Source organism: Cibotium barometz, chromosome 13 (genome assembly GCF_041138505.1).
Source record: "Cibotium barometz isolate CiBa-2024 chromosome 13, ASM4113850v1, whole genome shotgun sequence".
Classification (NCBI taxonomy): domain Eukaryota; kingdom Viridiplantae; phylum Streptophyta; class Polypodiopsida; order Cyatheales; family Cibotiaceae; genus Cibotium; species Cibotium barometz.
Window position 1 is genome coordinate 28755923 of NC_141058.1, and position 18617 is coordinate 28774539.

Below are 18617 nucleotides of genomic sequence, written 5' to 3' on the forward strand. Positions count from 1 at the left end.
TCTCCAATTGCCCTCCTTCACACTTGAGTCCCATCCTGAATATCAACAATCTTCTCCCAACATGAAGAGGAACCCTTCCCCAAACCTCAATAAAACTTGCTAAGGAAGAGTAAAGCCTTGATGTCGACACCTTCTCTCACAAGAGAGAAATCTAACCTCGCCGCCGTCGATGTTCATCTCCAACATTTAACTCCAAAGACCCCATCCTTAACATCCAACATGCAAAATAACCATGCCCATCCATCAAAGTGCACCCCAACTTTATACCATTGCCAAGAAAATCAATGGTAGGTGCCCAAAAACTTGCTCATTGCCTAGGGCTATTATTATGGCTCATTGAACATTGGATTCCCAAGAAGGGATCAAAGAGAACTAGGAGCAATTATAGTAACACAATCCCAAGCCAATCCTACAACAATTACCAAAGATTATTATGAGGGTATCACTCACATTATAGTAACACAATCCCAAGCCAATCCTACAACAATTACCAAAGATTATTATGAGGGTATCACTCACATTACCAAAGATTATTATGAGGGTATCACTCACATTTCCAAAGAGTGCCGCATTGCCCTTGCCACCAACAAACCTCTCAAGAGAACCATCAAAGGCCACAAAGACCAAAGATGCAACAACTTTAGGGCCAAAAGATTCAACGTCATTGACCAAACGTTTTCTTGATGCTCAAAAGTTCCTTGAGGGCAACACCCAGCTGTGTGGCTGTCTAGGCCACCAAGAAGTCTAAGAAGAACCCAAGCAAGACCAAGAAACTCAGCAACAAAGAACCATGCGCAAATAACCTAGGTTGGTTCCTTGCTTGGGCAACCTACTTGTAGGTGTGTGCGTCTCCTTGGAACTTGTATAGAAACACTATCTATGAGCAAATTAGAGGTGGCAGCCTGCTCAAAGCCACATACCAAGGATATAAGTGGACACGTTCAATGAGGCCCTTCAAGATCCACAAAGTTGTAGAAGACTAACCGCCCGTCCCACTAATAGCTTATGACCCCAACAGAGAAGACAAAAATTTGAAGATACAACCCTCCCCCCCCCCCCCCCCTCTCTCTCTCTCTCTCTCTCTCCCCCATGGAAGTCACAACAAGTCAAGCACACACTCCAAAGAGCTAGTCGCCCTCGTCCTGTCTAACCCCAACCACCCCCAACTCGTCAACCCCAAATTTAAAGATATCTTGTTCCACCTTCAAGCAACCTCATCCTCATAGCACACTATCAACATCTCTAGCCTATGCATATCACCCATGATGGACATCCTAGATGGGCCCTTACCTAGCATACATGGTTGATTGGTTGTTTGTATTCAACACTCCCATACCCCATCACTTATTGTACCCTATACTTGACTTAGTAAGATCTAGATTTTTCATCTTGTATAATTTCAAAGCTTGAGATCTTTCAACTCTCAATTTTAGTTTATTGTTATTTTTCTTTTTTCATTCATGATGAAATTTCATCTATATTATGTATACATCATTTCAATCTCATAGACTCTTCAAGTCTTTTCAAGATGTTAATATAACCACCTTTATTTCTTAATTTCTTTCCTTCTCTCATTCAATTTTTCAACAATGCCAAACAACATTTGCAGACTCTCTCCCCCAAGCAAAGCATCCCTTTGGGGTGCCATGTGGTAGAGCCTAAACCTTGGGATAACCTAAAGTCATACATTATTGCCTTGGCTAAACCTTAGGATTGCCTAAGGTCATAAATCAATGCCCTGTTAGCTGGCATTGATATATGTATCCATTTTGTGGCTTGCAAGTGTTGCATTGCAATAGAGGGTACTGAAAGAAATGCCATATGCAATGGTGTAGGGAAGCCTGTGCGGTGCCACGTGGTAGTGTTAGCATTGATAAATGTACCTTCGATTTTTATTTTTTTTTTGTGCGACTAAACCTTAGGATAACCTAAGGTCATATATGTACCTTCGATTTTTTTTTTCTATTTGTGTGCAGTGTTGCATTGTAGGAGAGGGTGATGAAAGAAATCCCATTTTAAGGCTTGCACCTTGCAGGTGTGGTGGGTTGGGAATGACTCCGAACATCGTCATTCCTAGCACTCTCTTGTAACCAACCCACCATAACTTTGATAGTATGTAGGTGGACAACCGTTCATGTAAATACAAATACGAATGCAAACATGAAATTTTAAGCTTCATGTTTGAAAAAGCTTCTCTCATATTAGAGATTCGCAATGCTGAGCCTTCCAGAGCATCTTACAAGCTTGAGCACAGACCACTATCTCCTACCATCTTCTGCATGATGCATGACTCAAGAAGGATTCAAATGGAGGTATTTGCAACCCTAAATACCACCATTTGAAACCTCATTGATCTCTGACAAGACACCACCATTCACATCATCTGCCTGGTCCCAAAAAGCTTTCTTCTTCACATCATCTGCTTGCATCACTTGCCCATATTCTGTGTGATTATACTGGCCTTGGAAGTTCAGTTGTACACTCCCCATGTCGAAAAGGTCCTCTATGATCTTCAAGCTGCTTGAGTCACTCGTGTAGACAAACCTTGCCTTCTGATAAGTGGTTGGATCAATGAAAGGTTTCCATAGCTGCAAATTCCAAGCAATCGAGTACTACATCACATGAGGAGCAGTTTTCGAAAGGAGTCCAAACAAACTATGAATCTCGTTTTCTATTTGAGCAGCTATACCTTCCAAGAATACTCAAATAACTTGGGTGCATTTAGCATGATGGCCACAGCAAGCCTCTCTGGGTAGTGGTTTTGTAAAATGTGTGCAGTCCCCTGCACTGTCTTGATTGGAGTGTAGCATTTGTAGAGTGACCAGCCCTCAAAGTCAATTATCCACAAGAATTTCTCTTGATCTGGAGGCAAATGGAAGATTGCATCCTCCATCGTGTAAACTAGGTGTTGCATATGGCTGTCAAGTAAGCTGGTATTCTGCATCACAGATACTCAGGGACTTAACATGCATTATAACAATCTAAAGTTTGAGCAATTCCCAAGACATCAGCAAAAAGGACCTGATTTCTGGGGGTCATTATGGCCACTGGTCTCCCTAGCTTATCGGTGAAATTACCTCTATACATCTTCCCTGTTTCATGTTCAACTGCAACTTCTTCCTGAAATAACAAACAAAGCCACAAATGGCATCATTTTTATCAATCACGCGGCATGCATACTGATGAGAGAAAGCATGCATGCATGCAGGCGCATGTGCTCGCACGTGTGTGTGTGTGTGTGTGTGTGTGTGTGTGTGTGTGAGAGAGAGAGAGAGAGAGAGAGAGAGAGAGAGAGAGAGAGAGAGTTTTTGTCCACTGAGGCCAAATATGACCTATGTGACCAGTTTTACAAATTACGATTCATAGACTGCGACGTCTCAAATCATTTTATTACAAATTGAAAAAAGCTAACCCCCTGAGAGTGACAAGATTGACTCTGGCGCTCTCAATCCAACTGCATTGAGGACTCAAGGGTCAGCCACGGGAAACGGTCACCATCGAGTGTATGTACATGGTACAATGTAGGTGAGGGTCTGGAGAATGGAATCTATGACCAGGGGAGCCCAAGCTCTGCTAAAACAATCTCATGTGGCAGTTTTTGTTAACCCAAACTTCAAAGCCTAAGTAAATGGCAGGCTGCTCATAATCAGGGTTCCTGGATGGACACTAAGGGACGAGGACCTGGATCTAATATTCACCAAGCTCTAGCCACACTCCAATAGTGGGCTTTGGTAGTAAGGGACACCTGTTTGGGAACTGCTTGGCTTGATGTCAGTCAAGCCTGTGGCTCAGGGGTTCTGCAAAAGGAGCTATGGTTGAGTGGTTAGCTGATTTCTAAAAAGCTACGGCCTTTGCGAGTGATATGTATCTATGGGCAGGCTTGCCTGTTGAGAGATTGTGTGGAAACACCAAGGCAGGGAATGACTCACAGACCAACAGTTGCTACCAGGGCCTTCCTCCTGGGCCAAGATGCAACCTCCTCCAAGACATGTTTAGCACAAAGAGAAACAGCTGGTGAAATCATGTAGAGAAAGCATGAACCTGTGTGTCAACATTTCCAATAACTGAGATTGTGGAGCTTATTACCCATCTTATATCCTCCGGTTTATATGAAGCTCTCCACTTGAGCGTCTCATTCAGCATAATGGTGGCCTTTCTCACATTCCAATTTCTGGCTCGCAAGTAGCGTCTCAAGCATGCATCAGAGCAATACAATTTTTCCCGACCATTGAGAGAACCTAGTGCATTTCGAAGCTCCTGCACCTGTAGCTTTCACAAACAGCAGGTAAAACCAGTTGTTTGAAGCGGTACACATTGATCCCAATGAACACATTTGGCACAAAACCTTACAATACCTTGGCATGCTCTTCATCCAAAGTTTGATGTTTAAGAGGATCACTGCCCCAAAACATGTTTGCTGTGTTGTGTCACGATGACTGCTCAAGCGCAGATCCCCCAATTCAGCTGCAAAAAAAAACACCTGCATATTTGATGATGAAAGTTAGTTAAAAAAAACCATAGAAATCAAACAAAAGAATAAAATCCCTGCACAGAAGCAGGGGAAAAAGAAAACCCTATTCTCAAAATTAATTGGGAAGATTTGAGCTGATGTTCACAGAAGCAGCAGGAGAGCTGTCCAGAAAATGCTTGACTTGTGAGCCAAAAGTCAGAAAGTCCAGGAATCTGAGCTAGGGCATGCAAAGAGGGACGAGATTGATGAGGCGATGAGGGTTACCCGTGAAGGTGATGTACCTGGCGACATGTAGCCCACGCCAAAAACTGTCAATCCGGTTTCTCATACCAAAAAAAAGAGGGAATGCACAACTGTGCAAGGGTTAATAAAATTATTGGGCCCGGTATTAATTAATTAGTTGAAGAGAGGTCCCAAGGAGACCAAAAAATCAGGATGTAAAAAATCATTGTAATTTTAAAAAACATCGCTAAGGGTTAAACCTTAGCCTATTTCATTAATTAGTGTTAGCTTGTAGTAGCGGGCACTAATTAATGAAACATTCAATAGCCTGAATATATATATTGGATCCCAAACGTTTTTTTACATTAATTAATGCTCAAGGGAAAAGCAACCTTAGGCTTGAAAAATTAATGGGGCTGACATCAAAAGGTGTTTTTTTTAATTTATTTTTGGTTTGTGGTAGTGGGAGGCTTCTAGGTTAGGGTTCGGGAAAACAATTTTAGGGAAAAGGAACTAAATCCTTTTCACCACTAAATGAGAAGGAAATTGTTATTTTTGAGATGATATTTTCTATGTGAACTTAGAAAATATAACTAAAACTTGTAAAATTTGAAAGGGTTTTATTTCCTTCTCATAAGAATTTGAGAAGGATTTTCTCGAAGTTGAACAAGTTCTAGGCTAAAGCGAACCCGTCTTTTCCCAAACCCTGTTCTAGGTTTTCCTAGACTCAACGTCCGCCTCTCTCTCTCTCTCTCTCTCTCTCTCTCTCTCTCTCTCTCTTTTCAGTAGGAAAATCATGCGCTCTCTGTTAAGGAGATGAGTGGATAGGGAGGCAAAATATGAGCATTGAATAGTTGCTTATGCACCTCCTTCTCTCACTCCAATATGTGCCCCTTCTCCATATCCACCCACCATGGACAATTTTCCATTTCCCATTTGTGCAAAGAATGCAAATGGGATGGATACATGGTGAGTTCCTCATTTACAAATGAAACCCACTCTTACAATGTTAGGAAACCTTTGGACATCTTTTGGGCCCTTTGCTAATGACCTTCATTAGCAATGGACCAATAGGAAGAGAGGAGTGTGCACATTTGGTCTCCTCCAAAAGTAGGAGGCAACTATGCTTGTCTCCCTTATTACTACATTTGTGGGGTTCAAAAAGTAGGGAGTGGCCTTCATAAATTAGGGAGGTGGAGTTAAAAAAGTAGGAGAGTGCCATAAAGCAAGGGGCTAGCTTCTAAAAAAGTAGGAGAGTGCCATAAAGCAAGGGGCTAGCTTCTAAAAAGTAGAGGGCTCCACCAATTTTAGCCCAATCATTCTCATGGGTCAAAAAACCCTTTAAAAATAGGATTTTTTTTAAAAAAAATTCAAAAGTGCATCTCTCTCTCTCTCTCTCTCTCTCTCTCTCTCTCTCTCTCTCTCTCTCTACTGTGCTTAGATTTACAACGTTCTCTATCTCTATCATGTGCGCGTGCACACATTCGAATCTCCTATACCCACATCTACCTCCCTCTCCCCAACAACCTCTAATCTGTACTGTGCAACCTTCTTTCTTTCTCTCCCCCCCCTAAAACCTTTCTAGCATAACACACTATGGAGGTCAGTGCATCTTTGTCGAGGAGAAGGCCAAGGGACGAGGTTGGGGCTTTGCTCCTGCACAATACTAGGGATGAACATTATGCTTGGGTTGAAAAACAAAATCAAAAGGGAGATTGGGTGTATTTGCAGCCGAGTGCCACTAGACCGCATCGAGTTCGGCGTCGAGATGTGGTTGAGCACCGTTGGAAGGGGGGTCTACTAGGATTCAAGGAAACAAGGCATGATGGATTGGTGGCCCTAGTGCAACATGTGTACTTGGCATCGGAAATTTCTTTGAGCCCACATCGTTCATAGTCCTCGTTTTCCTTGCACTTTGGTATGTTAGTGTACATGGTATTTGAACTGTTCTTTTCAACTTTATTTGACAGCTTCCTCATTTCTAGATATTTTTCCTTCCAATATCATTGAGGAGCAGCCCATAAGGAGCCTAACAGAAACATTCTATGCCGTACACACGCACATTGGGGATGGTGGATTCTTTGACTGTCCCCTTCTGGCCTTGCTAGTCCAAAGATTTTCTTCTACACCCACAAATATGTAGTCGTGACACAGGTCAACGGGTTTGGTAAGCTTGAAGAAGTCCCCTCTCCTTTCCTCTCTATTGTTGAATGGCCAATGCTTGATGTTTGGACTATTGTTGCTCTTAAAGCAAAGATGGCCAATGATATACATTCTTCTTTGAAGTATACAAAGGCCTCAAGATCTGTTGGTCTTAGCTAGGCATGCCTTGCATGTGTTTGCCCACATGTTTCGAGCCATTACTTACACACGAATGCCAACAATGTACATGTGCAAGGTGGTAGGCTATGAAGAGATTGTCGATTTGCTTGGCCAAGGGTAGGACATTGTGAAGGGGGAGCACAATGTACATTAGCAAGGTGGTAGGCTATGAAGAGATTGTCGATTTGCTTGGCCAAGGGTTGGCCAAGGGTAGGACATTGTGAAGGGGGAGCACAAAGGAGAGAATTTCAGGTGCAATGTAGTGCACACCAGTGTCTCCTTTCGATTCTTTCGAGCTTATACCACTTTGTGTACTTGTTTCTGTTATGAGCGGTGGATGAGGAAGAAGGGTGCATGGATACCCTTACAAGTTCAAGAGGAGGTTGTAGAGCCTATATATCTCTCTATAGGCCTACCTAATGTGGGGGTAGAGATTGTCCAAGCAAGTCAGCATTGGAGCCTTTTGAACATCCGTGATCACCTATGCATTTTGGGATTTGAGGAAATCAATAATGCTTGCTTCAATGTGTAGGGTAGGAAGGTAAGGATTGTTTGACATTTAAACCTTTGTATTTGTGCACCCCTTTCTAGAGTCACTTACTGTGCTAGGTGTTTGGATAGGTTGGAAGAAGGATGGAAGCAAACACCAAGGTATCCTTGGATTGGGGGCCAGATGATGTCACCTTGGTTCAAAGAATCTAAGCTATGAGTATCCACTGGAACAATTTTGTAATATCCCTCCACCGGAGTTCTGTATAAAAAAATATTTTCTGAGATACTTTGGTATTTAAATATGTTGTCTGGTTTCTTGAAGAGGTGGTTCGTCTTTTAAAAAATCAACATTTTTTTTGTCTAGTATGAAATGGCCGCTATCTTGTATAAATAGTACTTTGAAGGTCTTATGTGTCATTTTTTACTCATTCTCAACAACACAAGCCACCTCCACTCTTGAGCTTCAAAGCACATGGCTGCCTACGAACGCTTCATGGACTTCCTCCGTGAGAGCGAGTTTCCAGAGGCCACACACTTGCACGTAATGTTCACTCGTGAGATCGATTGGATCTCCACACTCCGCCTCCATGAAGAATTATTTGTGTTGGACATGTTATCTTACATGGACACCCACATCAAGCCACACTGTGTCTCTTTGGCCATCGATGAGTGACAGATTGTGGGTTCCCTCCGACCTCCTAGAGTACATCAACCACAACGAAAGGCCCTTCCAAAAGTGTCTCAATAGATTTGAAGCAATAGCTATGAAATTTGGACACTTCCTAGAGCTTGACAAGAAGCAAGTATGCAAGCTCAACAGAGGTGCCATTGGCCATCATTTCCTATCATGGCTGGCCTGCTTTGTTTTCTTCCTTTCATAAGGAGAGGAGGAAAAGGAGGTCAAAATGCCACAACTGCGCCTTGGCGAATTCATTCACGATGACAAGGAAGAGCCTCAAAGTGCAACACACACAGGTCGTAAAACAATTTCCAAGAGGTGCACTGGCGCTTGTTGCAGAAAATCCACGCCGCTTTGAGGCCAGTGGAAGCGACACAGCAATTGAAGATAAAGATGACTCTGCCCCCTTCCTGAGATAGAGATTGACTCTCTATATCTGGTTGTGGTGGGGGGGAGCTTTTCATTTTTTGCATGACATTGAAAAGTCATGTGGCCTCTGCATGGATGAGTATTTGAGCATGGATGAGTATTTGAGCATGCACAAGGTGAAGGCGGAGTTCCCATTCAACGACTTTAACACAAGTAACATGGGGGAGAATCTCCTCCTGGAGGAGACAATGGTGATTGCTCTGGAGGCAGCCAGGAATGCAGAGCAAGCAAACGTCATCGAGGAGGAGTTCCAAGTGACGTAACAAAGGGAATCTTGCGCAATTGTATCTTGGACACCAACTCCAACACATAATATCGACGAATCCAAGTCCAACATTGACTTGGAAAGAAAGGCTAATGTAGATGAAGATGATAAGTAAGAGAGGGTGCTAGAGATGGACAGTTTTGCTATGTGGGGCGGGGGAATGTGATCTACGGTAGGTCCATATCCGGCTCTACATTGGACACCTCCCACCTAATGACTTTGTGATTATTCACAAAGAATTCACACCCGCTGATGCCAGCTTCCCTCTTTTTTCATTGAAGACCTTCTCAAAGAAACTATGTGTGGCCACTATTGGCCGATCAGTCAGTTTTGTAATCCTAGTTAAAAAGTCGTTAGTCAATCATGACCACTTTTGGGAGCGGCTATAGAGGCAAGGTGCTTGCCCAATTAGGAATTTTCAAGTCGCTTGGCCATGACTCACCTCTCGAGAAATTGCCACTGCCATTCTAACCGGCAAGCTCCCCGTAGCTAAGAAGTGATGAACTTCACTTGTAAAAAGTATTCCCAAATCCCATATGTAACTTTTTATATCAATACAATGCAGAAAGATGCTTTTAAGTACATGTGTTTGATTTGTAATGTGAAAATATTTGTCATTTAATTTTAGTTGGTTTTCAAGTGAAATAAACATGTTTTCTCTTGATGACATGGCCAGAAATAAACGTTCAAATTTTAGGGGAAAAAAACAAAAAATTTTAGAAGGGCCAAAGGGGTGCGAAAATGGCCTGCAAACAAAAGACCCCCGTACACAACATTTTTGCACCCCTCTGGCCATCATGATTTTGATAGCTTTAGGCCCCCTACTAGAATGAGAATAACTTCTTTAGTCCCTAATTAATCATATAAAATGATGTGTCTTCAAATTTTAGGGAAAAAACTACAAAATTTTTAGAAGGGCCAGAGGGGTGCGAAAATGGCATGTACGAGGCCCCTGTACAGAGCATTTTTGCACCCCTCTGGCCATCACGATTTTGATAGCTTTACACCCTCCACTAAAACGAGAATAACTTATTTAGCCCCTAATTAATCACTGAAAATGGTGGAAATTAAAAAAATACATTGAACAATATATATATTTTCTTTATTTTGGAAAAAGTGGCCAAGGCCACCTTTGGTTTGGTAATCAGTGAGCATGCAAAAAGATACTGAGAACCACATGAAGATGTACTGCAATCTACAAGAGCAAGGCCATCCCTTTTGATCTCTAATTTATCTTAATTTTACAAAGGAATTGAAAAATTACATAAATTCTGATTTTGAAGGTTTAAAATCAATCATGTCTTATATTTACATCATCTTCCTTTCCTTGCATTCTTCACTTTGGGAAAAGACCATTTAAGGAGACCAACTTCATGATGTATTGGGTTGCCTATAGAGCATCTTAATTCCATGATATTTAAATGAGGGATTCCAAACCTCCTTTGAAAATAGTGGTAAAGGTGATACCTTGAATTAGCACTCTCAACACATGCTGGAAGAGGAAATCACAATTTTGATAGATTTACACCCTCCACTAGAATGAGAATAACTTCTTTCTTGCTTATTTATTTCAAGATTTTTTATGTATGCATAGCTTGGCTCCATATCTATCCATCTCAATGCACAATGGAAATGTTACAAATTTCTATCCTAATGGCAATTTTGATCTACGCTTGATTTTAAGGGATTTTAGTTTTAATATTGATAAAAATCTTCAAATTTTAGGAAAAAATTTACAAAAAAAATTTAGGAGGGCCAGAGGGGTACGAAAATGGCCTGTACAAGGCCCCCGTAATACACGGCATTTTTGCACCCCTTTGGCCATCACAATTTTCCTACTCTTAACCCTATTTGAGCCAACCCATGCCCTTCGTGATGATAATTTATTCTGGATTGATACATCTTCTAATTAAAAACCATGTGGGCCAGAAGGGTGCGAAAATGGCCATTGCACGCGGCCCAGAGAGGCCTTTTTTGTACCCTTTTGGCCCTTTATTGAAACATGATGGAAGATATATTACACAATTAAATATACAAAGGAATATATAATATACATAAAAAATTCATTAATATCAAAAGTTGAGATACATCGAAAATTGAGATACATCATTTTTCGTTCCCCTTTTTCTCCACGAATACGACGGGCCAATTGCATATCCTTTACCATTATGGTGACTCGCTTTGCATGGATAGCGTACAAGTTGGTGTCCTCAAATAGATTAACAAGATATGCTTTAGCGGCTTCTTGCAAGGCCTCAAGGGCAACCGACTACATCCAACATTCCATCTTGTATTCCCATAAAATTTCTTTGCACATTAGTGAGAAAGGTGCCCTCCGGATGTGAAGCTCTATGGACTTTTGGTAATGCCGTATCTCTTGGAAATTCCTATACCCTGAGCGTCTCCTATGGGGTGGGGCCACAAGGAAGACGATTGGCAGGACGTGGTTGTAGGGGATGAGGCCTGTAATAATAGGTTGACTTCCTTTTGTTTCTTTTTGGGGCCGTGCTTCTTCCTCTTGTTCCCCTTGCTGCTCTTGCTCTTGCTCTTGCTCGTGTTGCTCCTCTTGCTCCCCTTGCTGCTCTTGATGTTGCGTGTTGACGTGTGGTAAGGTCTTTGCCCCTACGGCTGGGTGGTTGGGAATCTCCATGTGTGCCCATGTATGTCCCCGCAGTCGGTGTCGGTGTCGGTTTCTGTTGCGCTGCTATCTTCCGTGACATAATCCACCAACTTTACCTATTTGCTTGGCCGGGATGAGCTAGCTTGCTCTGTCAATTTTTTCTTGAGATTGCGGTTGTAATGCTCCAAATTCTTGTTTGCGCTATCCCTCAATCGGGCGTGTCACTCTTCGCTCATCTTCTTCATTGTTTGCTTTGTCCGTGCCATGGTGAGGAGAGCTGAGAATAGGGATGGGAATGCTCTCGTTGGTAAAGAATGTGCAAAAATAGAGGTCAACCTTTATTTATACAAGAAAATGCCATCATTGCAACAATAACCCTTAAAAAACCCTAATTTTAAGAGGTCACTCATGCTTGCAAACAAATTGTACGCATGCTAAATGCATGGGGCATCATTTGAATAAGCGTTCATTGGAGACTATTAATAAAATCAAGGAAATATTTTATTGGTCTGGAAGGGTGCAAAATTAGCCTTTCTGACCAAATTGCACAATGAATTTTCACATCCTTCTGGACACTTATCACAAAGCATCAAAACACACGAATATGTGGAATACAAATGTCATATTTCAAAAATCAACATCTTGAGACTTCTTCAAGTATTACAAAGCAACATATATCTTTGGGAGACAATTCAAGTCATCAAAAAAACTATATTTGAAGATATTACAAAGCTTCCTTGCTACCAATCAAACCTAGCAAGGGAAGTATATCAATCTAATGAAATTGGTAATGATGCATGACTTCACGGTCCTCGAAACCAAGGGGAACTCCAAAAATCACAACAGAATTTGCACCATAGACTCTACCGGTGCTCTGCAATGTTCCTAGAAAATCGCAACACCCTTGTGCGGTCCGCTTGTGGTATGGAGGGGTCATTATGTGGCCTCTCGCTCGTCACAACAGCATGGAAAACTGAGTCCTGTAGATGCTACATGCAAAAACAAAATTGTCGATTTGGGCGGCAAGGTTGTGCAAATCCTTGACTTCTAGCTCCTAGGTTGAGAGGGCATCCTCATCAGGTTGGATGGGGACCTCGATAGAGAATAAGTACTGTGCGAGTTCGGAAGCAGTGATTGTACCACCATGAGGAGTTCAGTGCTTGTGTGCTCTCAAAGTGCTTTACAAAATGGAAAAAAAGAGAGAGGGTGCTCATTTATAGTGGCCAACGTAATCATTACACAAAATTCTAGTTTTTAGAGAAATGTCACGCACTAGAAAAATGAGTTTTTAAACATGAAAGATAACATGGTTGCATATTAGGCAAAAAAGAACATGAAAGATAACATGGTTGCATATTAGGCAAAAAAGAACCATTTACATTCTCAATTATAACACATGATAATATCCCCATAGATCAGCTACACATCAACCCTAGGCCTCATTCAAGTCTATAGGGACCCATACTTTACCAACTCTTCTACGTGTAATCCTCCATGCCCCATGACATGTAGGTCCTATCCCTGTCCCCTCCACCTTGCTATTTTCTGACCCTTAATTTTCATTTTGGCAATTTGGGCCAATTTGGACATTCGAGCCCTCTCCCTCTAAAGGTTTCTTCCAAAGGTATAATGGAAGAACCAATCAAACATTTCTTTGAGATAGTTTGATTGAGTCTTGCCACCTCCATGTCTTGTGTTCTTGAAATAAACTCCCCTTGCACGATAATGACTTTTCTCCATTCCTTGGACGCTCCACATGTCAAGCAAGCTGTAGGCATTCATGAAATATGCACCATGAGCGTACAAGATGTGTTGTAGATACCAAACAAAACCACCATTTAGGAAAAGTGCATTAGAAGAAGAAATCTGTTTTATAAAACCTTTAAAAGCATTTTATTACAATGTAATGCACAATATTCAATTCACCCCATGTGCGAACTACGGCTTCAATGAAGCTTTGCAACTGTGCTTTGCAATTTTTGTTTGTTGTGCTGCTTTTGACTCATCAACCGCACTACCTTATTGAAATTTGCCCACACTTGCTCATGCAAAACAACAATGTTTGCATCTAAGCAGTCCGAAAGTAGTACAAGCACAAAGGTCTTTCCATAGCTCCCATCTCTTCGCAGGAACATTTTCACCTTCCTCGACATGTTTCATGTCTACATTTCTTTGAACCTTGTCTCGTTTGTTGAAAGGCTTCTGGAGAAACATTCTCGCCTTTTGCATCCACTCATTAAAACCTTTTGATGAGAAACCATATGTGAAACTCCAGAGGTCTTTTGGTTAACTCGTATCTCCACATTGGCCCCATGGCAACCAATGTCATTTAAAATCTTCTCCACTCTAGCAATTGCCTCATCTTCAAGTTTTACTGGGCATAGTGAACGCATAGTCTATGTGACACTTTAAGAGGCAGTCAAAGATACACATGAAAGCATGCAAAGTAAAAAAAGCAAACATTCCTAAGAGGGAAAGGAATTATGGGGTTCTAGCTATTATCCCTTATGTCCCTATTTGGAGGAGCCAACACAGGTGACGAAAGGACACCACCATCCCACTCTCCCTTGCAATTTCCGGTTTCCTCACATTCCTCTTCACCATTGGCCATCCCCCCTACATTTCTTCTTAGGTTTTTGTTTCAATCCATGCATGCACCAAGGGCATGGGTGAGCTGTATTTGCACCTTGAGTGCAACCCCAACATACACTTTATTGTCTTAAATCCCCGCCAAGATGCCAATCAACGTCAAAGCTCCCTAAACCATCAACATCCAGCTTCTCACTCCCTATTCGTGACTTTATCACATCACTACCCCCCAAGGCAACCTCTTAAAGACCCATGATAGCACCTCGTGTGTCTCCTTGGAACCTCAAATGCTCCTAATAACCACCATATATCTTTCTCTGATATTGACCCTTGCTCTTGAAAATCAACTGTGCTCTCTCCCCCCTCATCATCGGGCCCTTCTACAACAGTGGTATAGCAGATGGAGACTTAAAGAAAGGCTGCCGCCGCCGCCGCCCCCATAGTGTGGCTCATGAGTGACTCTCATTCTCTCTAGCCTTCTTCCCTTCACAATCTGGCACTCATATAACTTCAACATGAAGGAGAACTTGGAACCTATAAAACATGGAAATCAAACAAAATGTTAAGTCGTTTCCTGTAAATGAGCACAGACCTAATGCATACAAGGTCACTTGTGTTACTTACATCCATAAGGCAACCCATAGAACAATATCATTGCCTTTTGTAGCTTTTGCATTTCAACAAAAATGTTGTTGAACTCATTGAATTTGAATGAAACATTACCATCCGCAGTCTTCTTCTTTCCCCATGCTACAATGGTAAGTGTATCATCGATGTGGTATTAATCCCCAATCCTGTATTTTACATCTTCATTGCTCACTCACTTTGCTAGACGAACCCTCTTTGGTGGTGGGAAAAGGTTGTGAGTGATACCTTTCTTATGAAGGGTGTCTCCTAGCAATTGATGAAGAGCTTTGTAGCCCTTTGTGATAATGCCTACCTCATCGCATGCATTAACAACATCAACATCGCATGCATTAACAACATCAACACTGCTGATACTTTAAGCTGATACTTTGAGAAGCCTCTTGTATGATTTCATTGGAAATACCCATACGTATCTTCTTGCAATGGGGATCCCTAATCATTTTAAGCACATGCTCCCTCATTTTAAGCACATGCTCCCTCATTTACGAAAGAGCGCAAGAGCTCATTACAATCCCCGGTTTGATCAGAGCCTGTGGCATCTTGAAGGAATACTCTAAAAACCAGCAAAATTACATTGACATTACACAAGTGCACACATGATTTACATTGGCATTTTGAATTGGAAGTGTTAGAGAATAAGAAAGAGGAGCCATACCACGCTGCTTGAATTCTGTGCTTACAAGCACCCCCCCAACGGCAAGTGTTTCGATGTGGTTGAGTGGCCTCTTACACTCCCTAGCTCTAATAGGAGTGCTTTTCATGTGGGAGATAGTCTGCGTAAGCTTTTCCACACACGCTACTCTCTCTTAATTTACACCCTCAATCTCCTTGATTTTTGTTGAGCCTGAAGTAGGCCTTGGTATACATTAGCAAGGTTAACTTGGAGCGTATGCAACTATGATTGACAAGTAGAAGATTCTACGAGCGTCAGTTGTTGCTAATCTCTTTAGTAGCCGAGCATCCCATTCTCACCGTCTCCCACATACTGAATAAATGATGGTAAGTCTTTGAAAGTGGGTGGGTAATGCGCTCTTGGGTTAGGTGGGTATAGATGCCCATAAACCCATAGATCCACATTAGTGTGACCCCCTTGTCTACATACATTCCTCTCCTATTCTGTGAGATGAACCTTGCCCGAAGTTGCATACTCTTCCAACACCCGCACATGCAAATCTACCTGGTGTCGATTCAATGACATATTAGTGTTAATGATTTCACGCAATGCCATGCTTAGAAGGAGTTGATAGTGGAAAAGAAGAGGGAGGCCCTAGTATCACAATAGAGAGTGAGTGAGTGAGTGAGAGAGAGAGAGAGAGAGAGAGAGAGGGATAGGAGTTGAGATTAGAGGAGGGAGGATGCAATCACAGGAGGGATATATATATATATATATATATATATATATATATATATATATATATAGATAGAGAGAGAGAGAGAGAGAGAGAGAGAGAGAGAGAGAGAGAGAGAGAGAGAGAGAGAGAGAGTTGGTTCAATTTTGGGGGGAAAAAGAGATTGAAAATTGATTTTTTGACATATATATGGGTTTGGGATAACTTTTAAAGCAAAAAAGTTCAAAAATGAGAGAGAGAAAAAATTCACTATTTTTGCCCCCTCCTAGTTGCAAGATTGATGATGTGGAAAGTGACAAGAGATCTCTGATTTGGTTGATTTGGTGGGGAAGTGGAGGCATTAAACGAGGAGAAAAATGTGGAGGCATTCAATGATGAGATAGAGTGGGTTTTAGGGGGAAATCAAGGTTAAAAATTGAATGTTTTACATATATATGGGTATGGGGTCAGTTTTAAAGTATAAAACTTGCAAAAATTTATCCATTTTGCTACCCCCCCTAGTTACAAGTTTGCTAGAAAGAGAAGAGGAGAGAGAATGACATTAGACCCTATTTTTTTAGGGGAGTTATGGGCTAGAAAGCTCAAATCATAGGCTCCAAGTAGCCCTCTTGATTGACCTTGTCTCCTTAAGAAAGCACAAAATTAGCCTTAATCCCTAAAAATTAGGAATCCTTACAAGGCCCAAAAGATGTCCAAAGGTCTCCTAATGAACCCTTTAAGGAAGTGTAGCGATATGTTCCCCCTCCCTCAATAGTACCATAAATCTGCATTTATCCACACAGCTCTTTCATAAAAGATTGTAATAGAGTTTTATTAACATGCCTTTAAAATATTGTAGCATTACAACATTACTTGAAAACCAATCTTTGAGCTCCCATTTGAATTAAATCCCATTAACTTAAGGCCTTCATTTTCGATCCTCTTGCCTTTGATTCAAATCACCTCTCCGTTAGGGAAAAGTTACCTCCATGCCTCAATCTTAATCTCCTCGAAGTACTCCCTCAAGGAGTATCCATCAGGGATGATAATGCCATCAGGTATGTCCACAAATTCACAAAGGATCTCATTTTCCCGTTGTAAAATCTTCTCAAATAATGTCTGTCTACGAATGCAAAGAAACTAAGAATCCACACAAAATATTCACACAATGCCTAAAGTCCAATAGTCTGTAGAGAAAACATTTCTTACAATCTGTACTCATGGTCTCCTTTTGACAAGGCAAACATAGCTTTGGTAGATTTGTTTGCCTCAACTAGGGACAACCAATGCAACCTCGTCTCAAGTGGCACATCACACAAAGCCAACAAATTTAGTTTCTCCCCAAGGATGCAAAACTCTCTTCACCCCATTTAGGAGCAAAAACATGCTTCCGACAATCATCCCCAAGCTTAGGATCCAACGCATTCAAAATCTGGGGAAACAACACAAGTCATATCAATCACACACAGTTAGAGCAATCATTGTCCCAATGAACCATCCACACAACTTCCATATCAAGTTATGTACCTTTCCAATCCTATTTAGGTTAAATTCTCTCTTTCTCTTTCCTCTCCACCTTTGAAAGCTCTTCCAAGGAGCCTTTTATATGCAATCAATTTTCTTATTAAGTGCTTAAGCAAATTGTGCCTACCAGTAAATGTTTAAGATTTACTACTTCAAATACATGTATTGACCAAAAGAAAAAAAGCAAAAGCTTCTTCCTAATGTGCACCACTTACATGATAAACAAGTCTCCCAATGTAGCCTCTTGTCCATGGCAGTATTGCAAAGTGCAAACTATAATGCTTACCTTTCTGGTAATCATTTTGGAGCAGGCATAGACCTAGAGGCCATACGGGATCGATTTCTTGACAAGAGAAGGGGCACCTCATTAGGCAAGAGGTTGGTGACCTGACTCATTCAACCATGGAGGAGGGCAGTCTAAACACCCTATAAATGTAAAATAGTGTGCATGGGATCGATTTCTTGACAAGAGAAGGGGCACCTCATTAGGCAGGAGGTTGGTGACCTGACTCATTCAACCATGGAGGAGGGCAATCTAAACACCCCATAAATGTAAAATAGTGTGCACGGGAAAAGACCAGCCATGTCTAACCATGGTGTGGTTTTGGATAATGATAGTCATAGGCCAGAATATGTGACAGTGACAGTAAGTCAACGAAAAAGTAAGCATACCATGGTAGAGAGAATCACATGAAGACAGTATCATTGAATCAGATTTAAATGTAGTTTTTGTAAAATACACAAGACCGACCCTATTCTGGTGCTCTCATTAATCCTGTGCGAAGGTCTGGAGATGTTCAAGTGTTAACCCCTAGTTTTTGAGGATGGCGATCTTATCTAGGTTCTGCAACATAGGTATTAACCATGCATGGAATGTTGACATAACCCTTGTGATTGGTCTACCCGGTCTAGCAGAGCAGGTACACACTTAAGTGTGGATGAGATAACAGAGGTGAATCATAATGGTTTTGTTTTGCAAACATATCAAAAACCATGGGTGTGGTAGGTATATCACATAACCACACACC

At 41.5% G+C, this 18617-nt stretch overlaps 1 protein-coding gene across 6 annotated transcripts; it reads right to left on the reverse strand.

Annotated features, from left to right (window-relative positions):
* Nucleotides 1-2121: 2121 nt before the first annotated feature.
* On the reverse strand, nucleotides 2122-4818 carry LOC147632570 (uncharacterized). Of its 6 annotated transcripts, none has more exons than XM_086807358.1 (6): nucleotides 4753-4818; nucleotides 4356-4480; nucleotides 4087-4263; nucleotides 3022-3120; nucleotides 2690-2938; nucleotides 2122-2588 (listed from the first exon to the last, which is right to left on the reverse strand). In XM_086807358.1, the coding sequence occupies exons 2-6, from the start codon at nucleotides 4410-4412 to the stop codon at nucleotides 2325-2327; spliced, it is 846 nt and encodes a 281-aa protein (XP_086663484.1). In that variant the 5' UTR covers nucleotides 4413-4480; nucleotides 4753-4818; the 3' UTR covers nucleotides 2122-2324. The 6 variants fall into 6 exon arrangements, with proteins under 6 accessions (XP_086663484.1, XP_086663480.1, XP_086663485.1 ...); XM_086807354.1 differs by having other exon boundaries at nucleotides 4087-4269; XM_086807359.1 differs by having other exon boundaries at nucleotides 4736-4806.
* Nucleotides 4819-18617: the final 13799 nt, after the last annotated feature.